Here is a 25,121-nt window from a genome sequence, read left to right on the forward strand (position 1 = left end):
TTAAATGCCTTATTCTTTATCATCCACATCATAAAGGTGTTACATATGAACACTGAATGGATTTGGCTGTAAGTACATCATCCGAAATTTAGGGCCAGTATTTCAACACAGATAACAAACAAGTATAACGAAGGGAACAAGTTAAAAGTGCATTAGGGCTAGTTCTACATTAATCAGATAATGCAAAAGAAAGTATTTTTTTCTGCTTGAGACAGAATTCTGTAACAATTTCAAATGCCTATCCTCTAACTGAAATGGTAAATACAAATTTTTAAGAAATCTTTCAGGAGGACTTTCAGTTGTTTTTTAAATATTTAGGTCTGCTTGATTTAAAAATGAATAAATAAAAATTCTCAACTGTTCTGAATGTTCTTTCTGTAGCCTTCTAAGGTTTGCTATGGCAGATGCTAGTAATGACTATTATACTCTTAAATATAAGAGGAGATGCATGCAGTACAATCTTTTACATCAAACTTCTACAACAGAGACTGTTTATGACAGAATTCAAACCCATCCAAAATACAGAATACATTTTCTTTCTCACTGGAAATATGGTTCCAATCTGGTTGAAATACCAACCATTTAAATGACTATTTTCTTTGTCTTTCTAGTATTCCAAAGGCCAGTACTAACAGCATGCCAATGACTTTCTGTGGTCAATCTTGATGTTTTCACCAGAGCAAAGGCAACAATACAGGGATGTAGACAGACTACCTGTGGATATCGTGGCATCCTCAGAAAGCCCATGAAAGAAGAGAGGAGGTCTGGGACACAGCATACACTGAAAGCTTCAAACATATACAGTGTCTTGACCTATTTACCACCAACCTTTTCAGTGGGCAACAAGCAGAGCACAGAAAAAAGGCATTTTACAGTATAGCCTGAGTTTTCTATCATTGAATTGCAGATAAGGTTTTACATAAGACTTGGCTATGTATTCAAAGAGAAATGAGTTGCTCAACCTTTTGAAGTTACCCATTGCTAATTAAAGAATTGCCAAGCCTTTACTAACAATTAAAAACTTGTCTTTAAAATCCCCAAAGAGGAAAATGCAAACAGCTGTTTTAATTAGCAAAACAGCAGATACTAATTAGCTTCTGTAACAGAGTATGCCGGTCCTTTAAGGACAGGACCTGTTTCAGCCCAACTTTGTTACCCTTTTAAACTTCAAGTAGAACTGGAGTCAGAAGTTTCTAATTCCCTGTGAAAGCATTTTTCCCCAACTTCAAGTTGAGTTTTTATGCTTATTCATCTTCCACTTTCTGATCTTTCTGGAACCATAACTTGTACAGGCATTGGATCAGGGACTGAGGGTTATTTGAAATGTCTTGTCTGGGGATGGTCCCATGGGGAAAACGGGCAAATGGCCACTGTGTCTGGACAGCATAATATCTGCACAGCAAACCAAGTTCAGGTTGCACCATGCCTGTTAGAAAAGCACTGGCCATTTGGGCAGCTGACACAGAGTTGCTCCAACACAGCACTACCCAGTTCTGAAGAACTAAGAAAAAAATAAGACAAAGGAAAAGGGAGGGGAGAAAACAGAAGACACTGGAATTACTGCTTTTGCTGTGCTCAGAACAAAGATTCTTGGAATCAGCAGATGTGATCTTACAACATAATCAACATGCATGCTGACATTTCCATCAGTTTAAAGGTTAAAATAATATATGCCACATGCCGTAAGAGCTATGCTGCCTACAACTACATCTACAGTTAATCATTTTGGTATTAATGGGGTCAGTTGTCATGAACATGATATTGACAATAAGATATTTCTGCAAGTAGAAGATACAACATAAATATCAAAAGAGAAACGTAATGCAAGTGTTTAAAAGTCAATTTATTTGTACTACCAACATAGAGTGAAAGAATAACTGAAAATACGGGGAGGAAGTGGCGCAATGGATAACTACGGAACTGTTGCATCAAATAATTTTAATAACTATGTATGCATTTGAAACTATCAGGCACCAGTCAAATCTTCCTTCCAAACATCTAGAAGACATCCTCCAAGAACTGTGTTTGGAAAATTTAAAATTATGTGCTGGTATTTCAACAAATAGGACAGGACAGGTCAGTATTTATAACTGGAGGACAGCAATTGCTGCTTTTTTATCATCCTGCATGCTCTGCACATTCTACATTCAATGAAAACAGTTACCATGGGCACGCAACAACACCCTGCAAAAATCTATTTGGAATTCTGACTAATTAATGGAATTTTAAATAAAACAAAAAACATATTTGAAAGTTTAATGAATATGACAGTAAAACAGTTCTATAAAATATAGAGATACATATCACTCTGCACCTATACAAGCAAGACTATTCCTTTTCTTCCTCTGAAATCTCAACCAGCACCATGGGATTCAACTAACCACAAATAAAGCTGGCTACCCAGAAATCTGTGTTCCTATTTGTGTTTATGCTGTTCATTAGATATTTTAACATCTCAGCTCTGCCTGCTAAATGGTTTGTGAATAATTTTCATCTTTGTGTAGTATTTCAGCATCTGTTTTTCAAAACTGTAGGAGATCATCATACTGCCTTTCCCTCTGAGATGACTACTATGAAGTGGTAATGGAAAAAAAAACAGGAATCCACCAACAGTGGGCTGTATGAGGGTCTCTAGAGTAAAACACTGACTTCATAGAAGTGAATGTACTGAAGACCAGGATATAACCTCAACTTCATGCATGGTCAGTTCTTGATGATTATTGCTTTCTCTTCAAATTAATATTCCTTTGTCTACTGATTAAACTACTAGAGTTATTTTTTTTTTTCAGCATGATGATAGAGTATATCACAAGAGAACTACCATTTCTACAATTTAACATGTTTTGTGTATTAAAGGTATATAATGTGCATTCAGATTCAAGATTTGCTAACCGTATTTCTAGTGCTAATATATACAAAGCTCAAATGTTTTCCCTGTTGCTGTGTTTTGTTTTTCTCAGCTTAAAATGCAAATGAGACATTTGGTTGAGACACTCCTGCTTTTCCAGTTAGCAGAAGACGTGGCACTGTTCAAGCATTGTTCCTTTTGGGATCCACCCTGCTCAGGCAGAAGGTTCAAATAGGTTCACTGAAACAATAAAGACATTTCTGGAAAGAAATCTCTGCAAGTGTTTTTTAATCATATTTGAGTTGCTGAGGTGACTAGGCTTCACTGGCCTCAGAACAGAGCAGGGACTCATCCCTTTAAGAGGAGAACAATTTTGTTCTCATGTTACAGAAACAAGTCTGTGAGTTTTTGCGTCTAAATGAACTATATTGAATAAAACTATTCAATTTTACTCTACAAATAGAGCACTACTTGTCAAAACTCCACAATAAAGTAAAGCTGCTTAAATGGAATCATATTAAAATCTTGTTATTAAGAGCAAATTGATTATGCCAAAATCAGTCACCCCCGAGGAGCACCTGACAATTCAAATCCACCTCAGTTCTTGGAGTTTGAATTGTAACTGTCAGAGATGTTAAAATAAAGGATTAACAGGTTATTTTAGACAGGCTTTATATGGGGGGGGGGAGGGGGGAACAGGTAAATGACATACTAAGATGTTGTCTGATCACACAGTATAATATTATAGATCATCGATTCACTGTTATAGTAAAAGATCATTGAGTTACGCCTCATTAAATTAAAAAATTAATAAAGAGGTCCCTCCAAGTCCTGTTTTTCATTCTATGACCTCCAAGTTGCATGTGAGTAAGCTTTTTCAAACTCCAAGTCCAGGTATTTTTTACTTATCCTAAGTAAATGTGTACTGCTTTTACACTTATATCCAGTAACAACTATTTCCACGTGCCAGCAACATGCCTAACACGGTAGCTATCTTGTGTCACATTTGCAACCACCATGAACTTTTCCTGCTGTGCACTGGTTTGCATTCCTCGCAGAGAAAACATAACCTATGAAAAAAACCACCCCTGTGTTAACAGAAGAAATCTTACTTACGAGTATTTTGTCAGTAGATCCAAATTGTTATGCATGTTGATTGGATATGTCTCACTGAGATGAAACAGCTTCTCTAAGGCCTCATAAATGAAAATTATGCAGATAAGAGAAGCAAAAGCTTCTTCAGTAAAACGAGTAATGTAGCAGACTAGGGAGCTTGCATCAGTTGCAACGAGGATGATGCACAGGATTGCTGTCCACAGTCCAATGCTAGCTCTCAGAGAAAGGTACGATAGCCCATACTCTCTAAAACAAACAAACAAAAACAAACAAAAACACCAAAACCAAAACAAGCAAACAAACAAAACCCAAACCAAACAAAAAAATAATCTCAGTTTATCTTTTATCCAACCACAGTAAATGGAGAAAGGGCAACTACAACATTTCCTTTGCCTGGGGGTACGGAAATCTGGGGACAGTCTTAATTCAAAACTATTTACCTACTATGAACTGAAGATACTGTCAAGTTACCTCTTGACCTAAGCTTTCCTCTCAGTTAACAGAGCTCTATCTCTACTAAACAGAGAGAGCAGCTTTAAGAGAGCCACACATGTGAAATGCGTAGGGTCCACCCACTATTTATCTCATATCCTGCCTTGTGAACAGCCATTATTTGCCAATTTCTTAAGCTGAAAGTTGTTATACCTACTCTTGCATCTAAATCCTGTATGCTTATTGCATATGATTATGGAGCTCCAAACATGTTCAGTGACATTATCACAGAGCACTGAAAGATCTACCTGAACGTGAGAAAAGAGCTTTTGTGGTGCTAAGCAGGGTTTCCTACTCTAAACCAAGGAGTTACAAATAAATGTATTTATTTGCTTATTAATTTTAGAATCAGCTTTCTGGTATTATCACCAATTCACTTCTCTCAGTTATAGCACAATTTTCAGACCCTGAAAGCACTCCAAATCAAACTGATACTCTTGTTCTGCAGTTGTTGAAACTTCAGGATCAGTGTCTGTTCTACTACCCAACAACACCTGAGGCATGATGTGTATCATGATCTTCACTTACTTGCAAAATTTGAATAAGATCTTCTCAAACACTAAAACAGGTCCTGTGCTGCCAAGTATAGTGAGAGGCTGTCCACCAAAGAGAGAGTAGGCAATTCCAGTCATTGATGCTCCAAACAGTGATTCTATTGCACTCTGAATATGATACAGAGAGAAGTGTCCATAAATTTTCAAACAGGTGGCAGTGGCTTAGTCTGTAGCCTTCTAGACATCAAAACACTAATATTTCAAGGTGATTCATGCAACACTAAAAAAATACTAACCACAAACCTAGGAATGCAAGTTTGTTTTAAAAGTTCAGATTTAACACATACTATACGACCTTCAGTTGCTTCTCCCAGCAGACCACCAAATGTGATGACAGGAGACATGCAAGCACAGTAGAGAAATAAAAATGATGCCAGACACTGCAGACTGAGAGCATCCCTGAAGTCACTCCAGAAGAAGGGAGCTTTTCTTTTTATATCTAAAATCAATCCTCCAAAAAATCTAAAGAAAATAGAAGAGATCAAATTAATAGAAAAGGTGTACCAAACCTTCCACACTAGTGCTTTAAATCTACTGCAGAGAAGATACTGTTCCTTGATCAAATGTTGCATACTCTTATAATTCTTCCTCCCTAGGATTCCTGGGAATCCTGCCTTGATAATCATCATCAGGAAATTGTGGTTTTAAAACAATCTAATTTGCATGTTTCTTTTAACAAAATATTTATCTAATCATCCAGACCCAAAATTTTTGAACAGTTGTTAGCAACCACTCATAAAAACCTTATTGTTTATTATGTGAAATAATTATTTGCATTTCTTTAATTAGAGCTACCACAGTGCCCATTTTCTCACAAGTCTACATGCAGAGCTTCACATCCTTTATTTGAGAACCTGCTTCTAAATACACTTTACGATTGAATGTAGGCCACAATTTTCCAAGGACAAGAACTGTCATCTTTTGTCATTTACACTATGCTAAATATAATAAAATATTTAGGAACAGATGCTGCCTTACAATGTAAATGTTCCCACAGTGCTTTTGTCCTCACAGGCACCCCGTGTCATTAGATGTGGCTGAGTTAAAGAGGAAGACGAAGACACTTCCTAAATATTAGAATGATCCTTCAAGCTGTCAATTACCAGGCTCACCAGTGAGAGAACAGCTTACAGCTAGACTGGCCATCATCTCCTCTGCCTCACTGTGTATGTTAATGCTGCAGCTGAATCTCTAGCCTTATGCAGGTAGGAGAGCCAGCAAGGTAAAAGAGAAGTCTACTGCACCACTGACAGCTGGTGTACTTACAGAACACCATAGCAGAAAAGAGAACATAAGGATTCCTTGGGGCAAATTCTTCCCTCTGAAGAGTATATATTGCAGCCACCATGGTAATCATAGCCTCATATACTAGGACATACCATGGTTTACTGAAGTAAAAAATAAATCCTAGAGCTGCACAACACAGAAGCTTCAACTACAAAATAGTTGTGAGCATTCATAATACATGGCACAAGACTATTCCAAACTTTTCCTTCATGCTGCACAAAGTTAAGAAACATTAATCGAGTTTAACAGAGGTTTCACCTTTACTAATGGTACAGAAAGGAGCTTGCAATAAATACAATGTGAAAAATCAAACCCCCTTTCCCCTCTCCCCCTCTTTGCAAATTAGCATGGGTTGTCTTTTTCAGCTATCTGCTACACCAATCAGAAAAAGTGCTTGAAAAAAAATCATATGCCAAGCCCATCATTTGAGAGAGAACCAGACAATTATGATTCCTTTGGAAGTGTATCACTACTAGAATACTGAAGATTTTGCATATGTTTTCACTAACTTTCCAGTGCGTTGGAGTTCTGGTCCAGAGTGTCCTCCAGGATGTTCTGCCTCCCCATGGGCTGCAGTTCCATTTGGCACTCCTGGGATCTTACGCTTCTCCTAGCAGAAGGAAAAGATACTTCTCATGGGTCTTAGTAACCAAAGCATAATTTTAGCAGAGGAAAGAAGCTTTGAGAGTTGAAAGATGAAACATGTAAATTTTATTGTAAGATTCATCAACGTAACCTCATCATAAGCAGAAGGAACTGTCCAACAAATTTGAGGAAAATCTTGCATGAGGAAATATTTTAAAGAGGAGCAAGCATTAAGCTTAGGACAAAAGAAAAACATGGCTGTTTGGTAAAGATATTTAGATACAAGTATTTGTCTTTACACAGGAGAGAACATTGAACTACACAGAATACCACAACTATACTGTATGCCTGCTAGACAATGGCTCCCTTCAAGTCAGTCAACAAAAACAAAACAGCAAGCAAAACATCTACATAGTGACTCTGCTAAATGTTAAATTAATGTGACTTATTCTACCTAGGAAAAATTCATCACATTGTTTATAAGTGTCTAAATTTTACATTATACAAACCTGAGAGGGAACATTTTTAGGTGGCTCTATTCGAATGGTTGGGTCCCACTCTCCAGGGGGGAGAACAGTAACCTGATCAAGAAACTCATCAATTCCAGACACCAAGTCATTGCGGTCTTTTGCTTTGTAAGCAACATCATGGAATACCTGTGAGAAATGGAAAAGCTTAGAGTGGGGAGGAAAAGCATAATCTCCTAACCTTTTCATTATAGCCTTTTTTCTCTAAAATAGTATGCACTCCATGCAGTTCCCACCAAACAGTCTCTGCGTCAACTGACTACATAGTTTTCATAGAAGCTCCAGCTTCTATGGAAAAACATCCTTACAAGTGCTAAATGTTGCATAGATTTTACAGTTTGTAATACAATTAATTCCACTAGAAAGTAACTGTGTAAAATGGAATCTTCTCAGTGAAGATATTCTTGCACGTGAATATTGTTCCTCTTTTTCTTTAATCCCCTTATGGCAGCTTAATCTGGGATGTTTTGAGATCATGAAATGAACTACACTGCTATTTGTGCATCACCAGAATGATTAGCCATAGTTCATCTGCATGATTGGAGATTCCCTATTTCACCTCCCCAGTCAGTAGAAAATGACCACAACCAAGACATGAATAAAAATACCTCATCTGTCATCAGTGTTGCAATTGATCTTCCAATCTCATGGTATTGTTGCCCTTTACCCAGTGGTCCAAGAAGAATAAACAAAAATCTGCAAATTAAAGATAAATTAAAAAACTGTACAGGATGCATGGTTGAAAGCATACTACAGAAACACTTATCTAGAAGTCAGACTAGAACCTCTGAGACAAATATTTATATATAATCTCCTTCAAGATCCTCACACATGCATTTAAGCACTGATTTAAATAAAATTTAAAAAAAAAGTGAAAGTAACTTCCAAAAATGTATCATAAGCTTAACAGTCAGATTTGATTGAGGTTATCAAACCTTCTTGCACAACAAACCTTATCTTACATAATAAATACATGCAGTCATAATCCATGTACAGAACACATCAACATTAATTCATTTAATTCTGTTAAATCAACAGAACCATCCCTTTTATGGCAGTAGTATTATTGCAATATTGAGGAAGTTAAATTACCCTGAATAAAAACAATTTTTAAATTGTTCTTATTCCCAACAAGGCTCTAGATCTGGGCTCTAGCCTCTAGGCCCTGGGCTTGCAGCTAGTAAGGTTCTATAAAATGCAGAGGATAGGTTCAATTGAAATAACTGACGATGTCAGTTTGGATAAAATGCAGACAACAACCTTGTGGCTAACTTTATTAATTAAAAAATCAGAAATTCTTAATTATCCTGATTTCAATTCTTTGGTGAGAAATCTGCTATTTTCCTTTTGGTGAGTTTGTTGGGTATGTGGTGGTTTTTATGTTTGGGGTTTTTTTTGGGTGGTGAGTTGTGGGAAGTTACCACAAAAGGCTTCAGAGGTTTTCTTCCAGAGACAGCTCAGTGCCTCAATATTCCTTATACACAGCTCTCCTGGGATGGTTAATTTTTTTTAACAAAGCTGAAGGTCATATCACTCTGCCTCCAAAAGGTACTCAGGAAAACATGAAGATAAATAAATCCAAGTATACCTTGTTGGAATTGGAACTTCAGCTAGTCCTGTAAGCAGCACTGCAGGAGATAATCTAACAAAAGCAACAACCGCACGGTCCAGGAACTCTAGTTCTCCAACTAAGATGTTTGATGCTTCAGCTCCAGGTGGTATCTTTTTCATGAAGTGTAGGTCAACCTGGTAAAAGCACATTCAATTACAACTTAAAAGCTATTTGCAGGGTTTTTTTCCTCCCCAATTTGTTGACAGAGACTTTCTAGTCACTGCAATACAACCTTAGTTATTTCAGTTATGCAGTTTCCACTATTCTTATCTGTCAAGTAATTTTCTTTTAAATAAAAATGTTTCTCAAAACCAAAGAACAGGTCATTCACTATTTGACTACTTTTTGCTGGAAACAGTTAAAATACTGCAGAATTAATTCATAATGACAACAAATCATGTTAAAATATTTTTATCAGTAGTCACAGCAGCATCAACAATTCATAAGAGAAAGTAAGTTGTAACAACAGAAGAAATTAATACATCTTATTCTTGGATTATTAATGATTTTCAAAATCACAAATTCATAGTTCATAGTTGCCATATTAGAATCTCAGTGAGAAGAAGGGGTTCCACTCCACACACTTTTCTTTTAACTACTCTAATTAAGAAGCTCTTTTGTTTTCAGATTTAATGGAAGACAGCCACCCTTCTGCTGAAAATAGCTGAAAAATAAGATATGACCATGAATGTCTCGACAGTAAGATGAAAGAACAAAGCAGAATACAAACGTTGGAGTTCCAAGGCAGTGATACCAACTTTTGGGAAGACAGTAGGAAAAGACACAGAAAGAGCTTCAGCATGATGCAGCAATTTAAGCTCAGGATATTTGCCTAGAAATAAACACGTATGTATTTCCTCTGGATCAGTCTAGAATTTGCTCTGTGAAAAAGATTGACATGAAGCAAAGAGTATATAATGTATGTTTGATTTCACTATGCACCAGTATTTTCCACATTTCAAAATGCATGAATTTTGTCATTTGCTTTCCTTTTATTAATCTAAACACAACAACAACAACCACATCCAATATAAACTGTTAAAGTGGACCATTTTAATGTCTATCTTACAGCCATCTGTCAGTACTAGTTTGCATAGTTTTTGGTAATATTTAGAAAATTGTTTTCTTGCAAATGGCTCTGGCACTAAATCAGAATTCAGATATAATGCAGTTGCCTGTGTAATGAAATCTTATTTTGCTGAGATCACAAAGAAATGTCTAATGCTACCCTACGCTGATCTAGAATGATGACCACTAACCTCTCAACGCTAAAAAAAGTGTCCAATCAACCTGGAAGGTTGGGGACCAAGTTTTCCAAGGTAAAGTGTCGGTGATGCAAATTATATTCCTCACTCAAATCATAAAATAATTCTCCATGGTTAAATACAAACCCAAAAAAGATTCACTTTGCACCTAGTTTTGGTGACATAGGTAATTTGTAACTGTAAGAAAGAAAGTAGTTTTTCAGGCACATAGCAACATGCATTCCATACTGATTTCACCTTGCGAATGGATCTAACATTTGTAACTAGTGTCTCATATACAGCACACTACAGTTGTCACCTTAAGGTCTCACTAACATAGAGAACCCCAGGATCAAGATTCAAGTCTGAAAGAAACATTGCCTCCCATCTCAGCTTGAGATTCCAAAATCTTTCAGATAGTGAACAGAGTCTCAGTTAAAAGAAAAGTAGCTGGCAAAGAAGCATTAAACTGGGCAAATACACCCACATCTCCAGTGTTGATTTCACTATGCAACAAGAGCAAAGCTGGCCCTGGGGTGAATTTGGGACAATGGCAGAAGCTACATCCTTCAAATGCTTCATCAAACCTACCCTTCATACAACTCTAATTCCAAGATCACAGGATGTTAGGAGTTGGAAAGGACCTCAAGTCCAACCCCCCTGCCAGAGCAAGATCATAGAATCTAGCACAGGTCACACAGGAATGCATCCAGATAGGTCTTGAAAGTCTCTGCCTAATGCAGATCTCCAACTCCTCCTGCTTATTCCCCATGTTCCATTTCAGGGAGGGATTAATCCATTAGTTTTCACTCTTGCTGTCCACCCATTCCTGGCCCCCTCCATGGCCACCAACCTACCAGTGAGCCCTGCAAGTGCTGATGTTTCCTTCTTGGCTGTTACTACCCTGGGTCATCTCTGTGAAACAGACTGTGTTGCTGTGTCACCAGTATGCTACATGGCAACAGGCTGAAGACACTAGCATCCCATCCCTCTCACCCTGGTGTGTTGTCTCTCAGCATGTCCTATGGTATATAAGGCCTGCTAATATCATTATCCCCTCTTTCGTATCTACTTGATCATTCCCAAGTTCCAACTTCTCCATAGCTCTTGCATCTTCCCTAACACATGGCTCATTATCCCTTACCTCCCCTGAAGCAGCAGTGGAGCTGGCACACCACCTCACAAGAATCCAAGGTTTGTTCCCAATGAGAATGGTTTTTCCCGCTTCCCGCCTTCAAATCTAGTTTAAAGCTCAATTAATGAGCCCAGCCAACCCCTGTGATAGAACCTTCCTCCCCCTTTGAGAGAGATGCATCCCACCTGCTGCCAGCAGACCTGACATCATGTGAGGTGACCTATGGTCAAAAAAACTGAAGTCCTGTTGGAGGCACCAGGCTCAAAGCCACAAACTGATCTGGTGAGGAGTCCTGAGTATTTCTATAGCTGGGAGGATAGAAGAGAACACTACCTGTACTCCCACTCCCTTGACCAGTTGATCCAAGGCCCTGAAGTTTCTTTTGATAGCTGTCAGCTTTCTTTTCTCAAGGCTGTCATTACCTATCTGCAAGGTTAATAATGGGAAATAATCTGTGGGCTGTACCAGGGTAGGAAGCCTTCTTACCACATCCTTAACCCAGGCCCCAAGGAGACAGCAGACTTCCCTTTGAACTGGGTCAGGTCTGCATATTGGGCCTTCTGTTCCCATCAGAAGGGAGTCACCTACAACAACGACTCTTCTCTTTTTCTTCTTTTTTTTTTTTCTTTTCCTTTTTTTTCTTTTTTTTTCTTTTCTTTTTCTTTTTTTTTGATAGAAGATGTTTGTATGCTAGGCTTGGGCTTCCTTAATCTTGGGAATACTTACATGACAGATGATTCATCTTTCTCCTTGACCTACTGCACTTTCAGTACATCATACCTGTTCTGCAAGAGCACCTGGGGGACTAGGGGAATAACTAAAGCAATACTCCTCCCACGTCAGGCATGGATCATCCAGCACTAAATAGTCCCAGTAAGCTACAATTAAACATAAAATTAAGCAAATAATGTGGAAGACATTCCCCTCCAGAGTAACTCAAGGACTGAAAAAAAGAGTGGTGAGGACCTACCCCAGAATGAAACAAACTGACATGAAGACAAACAGAAAATGCTTCTCAGCAAAGCTATGACACGTATTAAACAAATTTATTTATAAGAAAGGCCAATTAGTATTCAAAAACAAGTCAGTTATTTCATGTGGTATTTGAAATGCCAAACTTTGTCAATATGTAATGGAGGTTTGATTCAGAAATAACTGTTTCCATGCGGAGCATAGTGATGATGCTATGAGAAGGGATGCTGGTGCAGTCTATGCATTTCATACTTCAGGACAACTACAGTTCCCTTCAGCCTTTGGCATAAGAATCAGAACCAGTCAGAATCAGTGATTACATTGCCATCCCTATCCTCCTCAGACACAGGATAAAGCAGTGCTGTGATGCTGTCATATTACCCCCAGAACAAAGCCCTCATGACATCCCCAGAGGAAGAGGAGTGACACATTTACAAGTAAAAAACATCAGAAACTATGTCTCCCTCTCTGAGCTACTGAAATAATATTCAAGACAGCTTTCAGTGCTGTGTCTCACATTATTCATAAACAGATACCAATACAGAGTCTCATTGTTGTATTCAGATTAAGTCAGCTTTTTGAATCATGTCCAAAATTTGGAATGTTAGAAGTAGCCCAAGGGAGATAGATTAGCAAGGAGAGAATATGGGAAGTAGTCAAAGATGCTTTTCTGTAGAAGATAAATGAAATTAATATGTGGAACAAAATTAGAACATGAAATCACAGTACTCAAGAGAAAATTAGTGCACTGCTCTATTTTCCTCTCAATCTGTGCATTTAATTCCAATGATAACTTTTGGGAGTTATTGCAATAGCACATTTCAAGGGGAAATTAAACTTTTCTTTTGCATCTTCAAAAGATAAATGGATCTATTTAGAGGCAGTCAAAAAAGATATTTAGATTACAATCCTTTACTGTTATTTCATTTCTGGGGAAAAAAAAAGCTATTCCTTTCGTACTCCTGATATCCTTGTTAGTATCCAACAGTGCTGAGGTTAGCCAGAAGAGGACATGTTGATCTATTCTCAAGCCAGCTTAAATAGGAAGAGCTCCTTTGATCAGCAAAGATGCAGCACTAGAAAAATAGTGAGTGAAGGATCAAATGATTTAGCCTCCATTGTTGTTTAATACAAAGATCATGCACCTAGATAACAGCCTGGGATTTTGATCCTACAACACTGAAAGCAATTAATGAAATGTGCAAGAAACATAATAATGAAAGTCATGTTTGGAGCTTCACCTCCGCACAGCTAAATTTTGAATGGGCAGCTTCATTTATATTTGATATCCTTTACAAAATTTTACATCTTGATAGTAGAACACTTGTTTTAAATATTTTTGAAGTATTAGCACTAAACAACTAAATAACTTATCATTGCTTATTTGTCTCCCTGCTACCTCTGTGGAAATGTGGTCCATCTCCAGTCAGCCTCCTTTCTTCTCACTGTCTTTGACAAAAAGATCGGTTTCCCATCTTTATTTCAGCCGTACACCATTCCTAGTCTGGCATGTTCAATCAAGAATTCAAATGGTGCAAATAGCTACTGCTGCTAAGAAATAAGTCTGGCACCAGATGGAGCAATGACATAACTCTACTTTTAGCTCAGTTGCACTAACATTAAGATTCAACAGACTCAAAGTGCTATTTTTCATCATTCTGGTTTAAATCACCTTTTTTCACTTACTCAACCTTTGTTGTATTAATGTGTCAGCTGAAGTCATCTATCCCTGTCAGGTTTGTCATCTGTATCTAATGTGACAGTTTGTTTTTGGTACTTACAGACTTCTTATATAAATTAGGATTCTCCTTTACATTAAAGCTGAGAAGTTGTTTGCTTTTCTTTGCTATCTAACATTGAACTGTCATTGCAATCTCCACTACTGAGCAGCTAACATCTTTTGTGAAGTGTACTGAAATATCTTGGCTTGCCAGAAGAATTAAGTTTTAGGTTTACAGAAACACATTCTGTTTGAGACATCTGGAATCCACGAGTTCAGGTTATAAAAAGCATAGTTTGCATTCATGCACTACTTCTACAAAAAAAATAAAAATTTCAGAGGTAAATCTGAATTACAAGAATTCTGAATTACTTTTCTACTGAGATATTTTTTTGATTTGTACAAATTCCCCGTGCAAGCATATACCTCTGATATTGTGATGCAATACATTTCTCTGTGTTTGTAAATTCTGGTTTCCTGTTATTGATAATTTATCAAGAAAATCAAAACCTCTTTTCTAGAATATACAAACTGTACTGCATTACACACAAAATTTGAATGCTCAAGTGAAATTTGCACTTCACAGATTTTCCTGATTCACATGGATTCATTTTATTTAGTTTAAACAATCTGTTTGCTAGTCAGGAACCTCTACATCATGAATTCTTACCTTGCTGAAGTCAACAGTGCTGTTTTCTCTGCTCACATCATTTTTATTTTCAATACAGGCTGGAGCAGACTGTGGAGAAACAATCTGACCTGCTAAAAAAGGTACCATTATTACAGAATACTAAAAATTAGTTTTCTACATAAAGCAACATCTAATGAAAGAGTTGTTAAAGAACTATCATACATTTCATATCCTATGTTTATGAACCATTTAAACGTGACATTTTAATTAAGAGACTAATTCATAATAACACAATCTCAAAAACCAGAGCATTCATTACACACAACTAGGAACGGGCGAACATAATTCAGAAAATGGAAAGGATACTCTAGAATACTGGAAGACAAATGTTCGATGCCAATTAAAGCCTAAAATTTTTAAGATAGTACATTTCAGGAAAGTTCTGCATTCATATTGGTGTTTATAAGTGATGTGAGGAGCTGCTGATTTGGGGCAATATCTGCCTACAAGGATACTGCTCGCTGAATAAAATGGGATTACTAATTTTCATGAATTTACTCATGTATAAAAATTTCCTGATTAGAACTACAAAATCCAACACAGAAGTGGGCTGCTATAAAAATAGATGTATTGGAAATCGAGATTATTTTAAACTCAGTATTGAACAATGTGATTATTGACATGCTTAAACAAATGTTTCAGCAAACATATTTTCAAAAAATTCCAGTGAGGTTTTAGTAAGTATTTTATAGAAGTTTTTAAAATATCTCAAAATGAGAAGTGTGTAAACACCCTTCAGTCTTCTGTAAGCAAACAGTAAGCCTCAGGACTAAAAAAGTTGCCAACAAAAATGCAAAAAGAAACCCAGGATTAATTAACAAATATATGTCACACCAAACATATTTTTCACTTGATGCCAACATTGCCCCTGCGCATGGCCAAAGGCCACGATGCACATCTGAGAGTGTGGTGTTGGCAGTAGGGTAGCACACAAACCCTACAGGGTCATGGGGCATTCCCCACTTGCCTTCACTCTTCCTCCTTCCCTGGCATGGCAGGAGTCGCTCGCAGCTCTGAACACCACAACAAAGTACAGAAAAAAAGTACCAAATATATGAGCCAACAATCTCTTACTGCCCTAACACATACCCAGGAATAACTACAGAGTCCAACTGGCCCAGAGTCAGCATCTCGTGCCCAGCATATATTTGTTTCCATAGCAAATAAAGTGTCTCATATGACTGAGAAATGATGATGTGAAAACATTGGTTCTGGTGAAAATCAACCTAAACTTACACAGTAACAAAGACCATATGTTCATGATACTTGAAGATAGTCAGAAAGTCCTAAGCTAAGCATACTGTTTGGGCAATTCAGAAAGCCACAGTCTGGCCCCTCACACCGCTGTTAACACACGCTCGCAGTCCGAGCATGCCCTCAGTCACAGCCAGGAAACAGCACTTCACAGGACAGGAGACTTCCAAGAGAATCTCAGTCACTGCCAAAAATCTGAAGCATTCCACTTCTGTCACTGCTGAGCACTACAGTATCCCTGTCTAAGTCTGGTCATGAATTCCCAGTTGAAATGCTTGCTGCTGAAGGAAAAGGTTGGTTTCCATGAAAATCAACATCTCGTTTTCCACAAGGCAAATCTCCCATGGCATAAAGCAGTTTTTAGACTCTTGTGCTGCATCCTTGTAGCATAGCCAGAGAGATTTCAGGAACAGATTTTTATTTTTTTTTATGTATTACTAGAAATCTTATGATTAAATATATTAATCTTTAAAATGTAAATATTTCTATTTTTCTCTCTGATTCACAAAAAGGACAGATCAAGACAAGAAGATAAATTAGAGCTTTTGTTCATCAGTACAGTGAAATAAACAGAGAATAGCAGACATGACACCAGCTTAACCTGGCCAACTACTTAAAAATAAGTCAGGAGGGTTAGAAATTAGATGACAAGAATGAAGGCTTGATTTCAGAAAGAAATATATTAATGTAACTTAAAGGAATTCACATTAAAAACAAAAACCAAAAACTATGAATTCATTTTTAAAAAATACTATTAATTCTTAACTGTCCCAAGAGACAAGTTTTGCAAATTGGAACCCAGAAATTATTAAATATGTGAGATGCTTATAAATTGTCTTTCAATTTGTTGTTTTAACTAGAACCTAAATAAAAAATACTGAGTTCCATCACTGTTCCACCATCACCTCTCCACTTTGTACTCCTGTACACTATTTCACACTGTAATTTATTTCTGCATTATTTAGCAGTCCTAGAATTACTTCCATAGGAATCACCCTGTAGTAGTTTAACAATTAAAAATAATTAATGTATAAATTTAATTTCTGTACTATTATTTAATGAGGTAACAAAAAAAAAAAAACAACATTCCATGAATTCTAACAGAAAAGTCATTAAAAATGCTCAGGGAAAATTTCTGTCTTAACTTACACCCAGGAAGCTTTTTATCCAAAACTCCGAATTTCTAAGTCCAAATTTCTTCCTTTTAGTACTTTAGGGTCTATATAAAGAGAAATACTGGTAATAATTGCTCATATGAATACACAAATTACATTATAAAGATGTTACAGGAAAGCAACAGAAGTAGTAGTTCATTATCTTTCTATGGCTAATTAGGGATTTGCATTTATACTTCTTTTTTTTTTGGTTTTTTTTTTGTGTTTTTTTTTTTGGTGGACCCAAAAAATTCAAGAAAATGAGAGAAGGGATATCTGCCAGAAAGATAAAAATATCGGCCAACAAAGGAGTCAGAGCATGGACCACCTTTCATAAACACTGAAGTTTTAACATCATAGTCAGAGGTGTCAAAAGTCTCAAAGCAATTAGCATAACGGTCAAAAGGCTAACTTTTAAACATGGTGTCCACTTTTCTTTTAGGAGAAAAATATGTTAAAACATACATAGTAGGAAATAAAAGCCACAACCAGTAAGTATGTGAAGTTTATAAGAATAGCATATGTTCTTTTTCTGTGCCAACAGAAGACCTCAAACTTTGATATATCCATATGCTGGAGTAATCTGAAAAAAACACAAGTTTTACCTTGAGGCAGTAGGAGTTTAAATAGCACTGTAACTTTAGACAGCTTTCTGGATCTTGGAACAAGAGGTTTGGGGATTTTTACTGTATTGAATAACAATCAAAATTACAAGGTCAAGAAAACAGGTAATTTCACTTTTCACATGATGAACAGCCATGGTGAAGGCTTTTCTAAAGCGCATTTTAAACACTGCATGAGTGCACGTTTCCTATGTGACAATACAGTCACTGAAGTCTGAATCTAGAACTTGGCCTCTGTGTAGGCTTTCACCAAAAAAAGTAAGACAAAATGTACTGGGTTTTTTTAAGATATTCTTTTCTCCTGTACACATTTAACTTGTTAAATGCCTGTGTATTTTGCACCAGATAGTAGGCAGAGGTAGTGCTATGGTGGCCTTCTCCCTAGGAGCAGGACTGCAATGTTTTATGGTTATTTTTATATTTGATAGCTCCCTCTACTTCTAACACATGAAGCCAAAAAAATTCATACATTCATTTAATTTTGTGTATAATTTTGTGTAGATTTAAAGGTCATGCCTTTGGCATGAATATTGTTAAGCATGTGAGTTGTGCCCAGTGAAGTAGGACCAAAAGCATATTCAATGGCAACCTAATTGAACACTGACATCACTATGGTACACTGGTTTTCCATCATCATTGCAAAGCTCAGTTTGCTAAAGCAACTATCTATATGCTTTATCCTTGAGTCACTTTGAATTTCAGCAACTTGTTTATTCTGAATGAAGGACACAGTTATTGGCACCCTGTGGGTCCCACGAAAGCAACAATCAAAAAGCTATGTGAATGAAGAGGGGAGCTGCCACATCATACCTAGACTAAAGCAAACAAAACAAAGAAAGCATCTTCTCTCTGATTTCTACCAAAATGTCAACAGCCACTGCTGCATCAGACTGTCTCTGGAATACAGACACACAGAATTGAATTTTATCTTTATAACATGGGAGTGTTCAAAGTACTATGTGCAAAAGAAAATAGAAACCACCCCAAACCAAACCAAACACACAAAAAAATCAAAACAACCACAAAAACCCAAACAAATGGGAAAAAATCCAAAACAAATAAACAAACTCTCAAGCAGCCAACAACAAACAAAACAAAACAAAGCCAAAAAGGCAAAACAAAACCCCACCAAAACTTGAAACACTAAAAACTCCAAACACTAAAACGCCTAGAACCAAACCATTCCTAGGCTGAGAGAAAGACTGGGATGGTTTATTACTTCTTCAAGCTGGCAATATGGGATTTAGGCTGGTAAGAATGATGAAGGCATCAAATGCACACAAGAGGGAATAAGAGCAGTACAGCCCTGCTGATTATTCTGTTTTTCTGTGCCCTGTCCTTGCCAGTTACATTTCAGCTTTCTCAAGCAAAATGTTTAATAACACATTGTGTGAGGTAAATAAAAAATAAAATATTGTAAGAAAGCAATGTAGTATATTGAGTCCTTATAAACCTAAAGTTTAATAGCTTAATTTATCCTGCATTCCATCTACAATAAAGCATCTGAAGAGCTGAATTCTTTGCCAATGCATCAGAGAGTCACATTCAGATCTTTAAGGTATCAAACAAATGGATAACATGGTATCACTGAAATACCCAGCCTACACCTACACCTAACATCTAACAGATAAAAGCACACTAAAATGGGCATTAAGGCTTAACTATGTATTGAAAAGCTGGCATTAGCATAGTTTTGTAATTATAGTTTAAATTGGTGTACACAAAAAAAGTGACTTTTTTTTTTAGGTGATGTGAAAATAGCAGAGCCTTGAATAGAGCAAGAAGTCACACACAAAATCTATGTCATGCAAAGCCAAGCCACTTAAAAACTAAAATTCATCAAAATAAGGTCCATGTTTGTTACACTAATAAAAATTTGCATTTGTGGATAAAGGGCAACATCTTAAGACTATTAGCCCTGACAAATTAATCATCCCAGTAAATTGATGTCACATGTAACACTTTTAATCCCTAAAATGTAAAGCTCAAGACACTTAACTTAGTGTATTGTACTTATTCATCAAAATCCAAGAGGTCTATGGAATGCCAAAAATAAAACCCAAGAACAATGTATCCTGCTACAAATCACAATTGATGGCAGCAAACTGGACACAACAGATACACCAAAGTAAAGTGAATGAGAAAAGCTACAGATTCTTCTAGACAATACGTATTTCTTCCCATTCAGAAAACAAACCAAAACTGATTTGCAAGCCAGCTATAACAATCTTCAGGCTTTTCAGTGCAACTAATAAACAACTTGCAAATCTAAACGGCCACACTCCCCAGAGCAAAAATAAAGGATTGAAAACCAGCAAGTTTTCCCAAGTATATGGTGAATTCTACTAGAGCAGCAAAACCATCTCTGTAGGCTGAACCGTATTTGTACCTTTAGGCCTCGTGATGCACATTTTAAATCAGTGCAGAACCACATCACTCCACTTGTACCAAGCAGATTTGGTGCTCCCTAACAATAAATAATTTAAGAGAATGAGGAAGAAGTGATTTTACCTGTGTTTTCTAATGCTGGGGCTGAATTTCAAGTATTAATCACATGAAGTCATGCAGTTTTAACTAAAATGCTATGATTTGTCCTTTTACAAATTGATGCAAAAAAAAAAAAAAAAAAAAAAAAGGCCAAAAAAAAAAGGAACTTACAAAGAAACAGCATGGTTGTGGTTTTGTTTTTTTTTTCCCCCCAAAAAACCAGCATCATTCCACATAAAGCTTGTCTTAAGTGTGCCACAGCTACTGAAAAAGGCCTCAGATAGTCCTTTAATCGCAATAGCAAGAAGTTGCATGCTGTCAAGAAACTGAGATGAAGACATGGGTGTACATTTGAAATGATCTGAAGCCCAAGCAAGAACAGAGATTTATACTACCTCTGAACCTTCAGGGAGTTTACAGAACCCAAAGGATAGGAGATGAGGAAGATACAGAGATGAGATGAGCCTGTTAGAGACAGACACAACAAAGACAGAGCAAAATAAAGAAATAGAAAGATGAATGATCGCTTTATACATAGATATTACACATTTTTTCATGGCTACAAGGAAATGTGGAGAAAGAAATAATAAATATCAGATGGAAATGTTCGTAAAGATAAGTTATATTTCAGTAATATAAAAACCTGTGGATAATTCAAGTTTATTAAAATATATACATTTGAGAAGAATATAAAACAAGAAACAGAACATTAGCTAATTTAAGCTAGAATTAATTATCTTCAAGTTTGCATTCTCTTCAAGAAAAGCTGAAGCAATCCACCTGATCCACATCCAATATTGCCAGAAAACTTGGGTGTCTATATGGCGTTTGCAGTGACTTCATTCCCAAAACAAAGGAACTCAGTCAGGTACATCCTTACCATTTTCATAAGGCTGCAAGTAATGCTTGTTTCTCTCCATATGGTAGTATTGACAGGAAAGTTTCACATGCTGTAAGGTAGCTCTGAGTTAGGCATAAATGGAAACTGAGGAAAGTAACAAACACCATCACGTGTTTGTAATTTAAGTCTTATTGAGATACTAAAGCATGCTGTCCTAAATTAGGAATCCAAGAACAGTCTTAAACACCTCTGTGTGTGTGTGTGTTCATATTACCATAAAACAATATACAAGTCCAAACCAGCCTATCATGCTATCTGAAATAACTGGAAAAAGGCTTGAGAAAGAACACACCAAAACTGCTCCAGCAACTCATGCTATTAACTTTGAAGATGCCCAATTTAATATGCCATTGCTTTCTTCAAACTCGTTAGCATATCCACAAACCTCTCCTGGGAATTTCAGTTTCTCAAAATCAGACATGATTTGTATTGCAATGCAATTTGTACACTAACTGTTACAAATTTTACACTAATTGCTCTGACATCAAGGGAGAAGTGGTCATCAATGGCAGAAGTATGGAACAGAGTACAGGCACAAGATCATGTTATGGATAAAGAACACCTCAACAAGGTACACAGAAATATAATTTACAAATCATGTATTCTGTCATGCTCCTCTCACCTAGTTCCTTCCTGTCGAGACTTCAACCCATAAAAGATCTGTTAAGTCTCATTAGGTCTCTGAAGTCTAGACTAAAAGTGAAACAGCCAGCCTAAACCCCAAAATGTTTATGTGATGAAAACTTTCCTAAGTTTTCCTAGCTACTTTTCCATGTCATGCATGCTTGAATACCGAACTGCAGAACTCTTTATAAAAACTGGAGATGTTTGTGTTTAGCATTCTACTAACAATAAAAAGTGTTTCATATTTGCAATTATCTTCAGCTTTTTAGAACACATTATAAGAATTTACCGACGCAGCTCTCAGATATGAGAGTGAAAAATCAACTGATCTCCATAAAACTAAGTTAAATTGCTTTACAAACCAAGCTTTCTAGAGATGACCTACTAGTGCCAAAGGTTCATATTTTTACCTGCCTTTTACAGGATTTATACTAAACTTAAACTTGGCACCCTCTATTTTGGGTATTTGGTGTCAAATCAGACTTTAAAAGAAGGGGGGGGGGGATCATTTTTCCTGCTTTTATGCCAAATTTGACTGTCGGTTTTTATTGGAACATCAAAAGCAGGCTTTTAATTCTCACAGTTTTGATGCTTAATGAAAAGTGAAAGTTAAACACAGCATGGCAGCATTAAAAATGCGTGGTAAATCCATAGCACCCTGACATCTTAGCCCTGCAGAGGATGTGAAGAAAAGCCATTGTAAACAAAAGATAATACTACTAAATACAAAGCAAATTAATTAGATGGTCCAATAGACTCAAACAAAGAGAAAATGGAGGGAGAACATATGCACAACTATCTTCCAGGAAAGATATCACAATGGTCTGCCAGCATCACAGCCATATAGGGAATTTCTTCATTTTCAGACATTGCTCCTGACTACCCGGAAATTACTTGTAACCTAGCACAGTGAAGTACTTGGACAAAGAAAGACAGGGTTTTGCATCCACCACTGTACCACACAACCCAGACAGCAAGGGTTTCTGTCTCTGAATCACCTATTAACAAATTACAGAGTGATAAAAGTTGTTGCTGCCTAACTTGTCTAAAGAAAATTAAAATTTAACCAAAGTGAGAATTTGCTTTTCTGCAGAAAAAGTGTTCAAACTGCCTTGACTCATTTCAATAGGGACAAAGAAGTGGCCCTTCTAAAGTTCCTGGTACCTGCTGTTTCTAAAAAAATCTGATTTCTCTAGGGGTGAATTGAGCTGTAAGCTTATCACTAGTACCTGAGATAACCAGTTCTTCTTGCAGTCTTCTAGGAATTAAGCTTCTCATCCAGAAAGTAAAAGCGATAATAAAATATTTTACTATTTTACTGCATTTTTAATATTGAAAAAAGAACAATATTGCTACTGGTGACAATATATGGAACATTTTACATTTGTGTACACTACACAACGTTTGTGAACAAATGGGAGCAAGAAGACTAAAATCTGCCTTGATTGTATTTTACCAGTTCGTCCTTGGGAAACAAAGATGTGTCTCACAGTACACTCTTAACAATAATTTAAGCTGCTCATATCCCTTAATTTTATTTTCTTTTACACAGATTCAGCTGATGTTTCCTTTGCTTTCCTCTTACTCAATTATTTTTAACAACTCTTTTTCGCACTCTCCATGGCAATCTTAAAAAATAGTTGCAGTGAGTGTAACACTGTAGCTGAAGTCTAACATTTGGGTTACAAGGTAATAAAATTATCAGAAACCTCACTGCTACCCCTGGTAAAGCTTCTAAAGATAGTAAAATTCCTGAAATATGAGCATTTCAGAGTAGATTCCTGCATAATTCACACGCTGTGTAGCATGGCGAGTCACTCAGGTTAAAGAAATAACAAAGAATATAACAGAAAAGGTAGCAGTCACCGTGCCTATAAATTGGGCAGCCTTCCAGAATCATCTGTTTTCACACTCCTTTAATCTTGTAGTACTGGGGCAAGAGTTGCCACTCAAGCCTATGAGCTGCTTATACATCATTGTCTTGGAAAAGGCGGGGAGAAATCATGATTGCTTTTCAAACAAAAAAACTTTGACTTTTTCACTTCTAAAATCTAATATTCATTTTAATATAACTCACACAATAAAATAAGATTTGCACAGCCTAATGTAACACATTATGAATGATAAGAGAGAAACTTAAACCAGCTTCTCTTTCCTTTACCACAGGGCCATCATCTATCTTGAAAAGGTCAATGCAGGAGACTGCCAAATGTGCACTATCATTTAAAGGATGCAAGTAGAAGAATAATGCATCAAATCTATTAAAATATGTGTGTCAAAAAAAAAGTCTGGGTTTGGAAATCTACACTGTAATTTAGATAAAAACCTGATTTATGTTTGCATAAATGTTCCTAAAATTATTTTGTTTCAATTGTTTATGGTGCATTTAATTTAAGGTAATGTTGAAAGTGACAAAGTGTGGGGTTTTTTAATCAGGGCTTAGAGTGGTCTGAGGCATCTCTGCAAAAGCACATGAACTGGAATTCAGTAGTTTTTCATCTTGCATAATAAGCACAGACAAAGAAAACCTGTAAGAATGGATATCTCTACTTACAGAATCACTTAACCACCAAGTATATAAAACTAGTGTGCTGAGTATGGACTTAGAGGCTGTCCTGATCAGAATCTTACTATGGGGAGAATTAGAGATGGGAAGGTTCCCAGAAGAAACTAATGCAAAAGTGAGATGTTTCTGGGGTGAATTACTGCCTCAGTTCCAAATACAGATACATGTAAGATCTAGTGCAAAAAATTTATGGAATGCAAGCTGCTGTGCTGCATCCTGTGAAAATTAAGGAATAGGAAAATTATAGCCTTAACTTTCTTAAGTATCTCCTGAATATTTGTTTGGTCATTATCAAGAACTGCATGAATCAACAGGACATCTGCCTTAAAAACGATGGGCTTACATTTACTCTTGCACATCCATATGCAGGAATCACTCATATCTTAATAAATACCATTTTTTCATTACTCTTAAAATTATATTTTGTCATAATTAACATGTTTCTATTTAATATCCCCTTCAGATGAAATTATATTTTTAGGTCTGAATCTCTTCTCCAGGGATGCAGTTAGATTTAGAAGTACCTATCAAAACTTTTTATGTCTTTTTTCCTCACTCCACACTTCCCAGGGAGCTTCTCAGGGGAGCTCAGTCAGATCTGAACTAGAGAGATATCTGCAGTGAGAGTCACTCTACTCCAGTGATGTTCAGACAAAAAACGTGGGTATTGTGATGATACTGGATAGAGACTCAGTAATTATGCAGTGTATAATTCTAGTGAATTAATTG

General features: G+C 36.6%; 1 protein-coding gene across 6 annotated transcripts in view; it reads right to left on the reverse strand.

Moving 5' to 3' along the window:
• SLC4A10 (solute carrier family 4 member 10) overlaps positions 1-25,121 on the reverse strand; it is a 167,587-nt gene that overhangs the window by 29,722 nt on the left and 112,744 nt on the right. For 5 of the 6 annotated variants that reach the window (XM_068138761.1, XM_068138763.1, XM_068138764.1 and 2 more), the window contains 8 exons: positions 14,763-14,854; positions 8,998-9,155; positions 8,018-8,105; positions 7,392-7,538; positions 6,807-6,907; positions 5,298-5,472; positions 4,985-5,118; positions 3,965-4,210 (listed from right to left, as the gene is read on the reverse strand). In XM_068138761.1, the coding sequence (XP_067994862.1) occupies positions 3,965-4,210; positions 4,985-5,118; positions 5,298-5,472; positions 6,807-6,907; positions 7,392-7,538; positions 8,018-8,105; positions 8,998-9,155; positions 14,763-14,854 (1,141 nt within the window). The remainder of the gene's footprint in view (positions 1-3,964; positions 4,211-4,984; positions 5,119-5,297; positions 5,473-6,806; positions 6,908-7,391; positions 7,539-8,017; positions 8,106-8,997; positions 9,156-14,762; positions 14,855-25,121) is intronic. The other variant, XM_068138759.1, reaches the window with a different exon arrangement.

The sequence above is a fragment of the Melanerpes formicivorus genome, unplaced genomic scaffold, assembly GCF_026170545.1.
Source record: "Melanerpes formicivorus ecotype bairdi unplaced genomic scaffold, bMelFor1.0.p_v2 SCAF_5, whole genome shotgun sequence".
In the NCBI taxonomy this organism is placed as follows: Eukaryota; Metazoa; Chordata; class Aves; order Piciformes; family Picidae; genus Melanerpes; species Melanerpes formicivorus.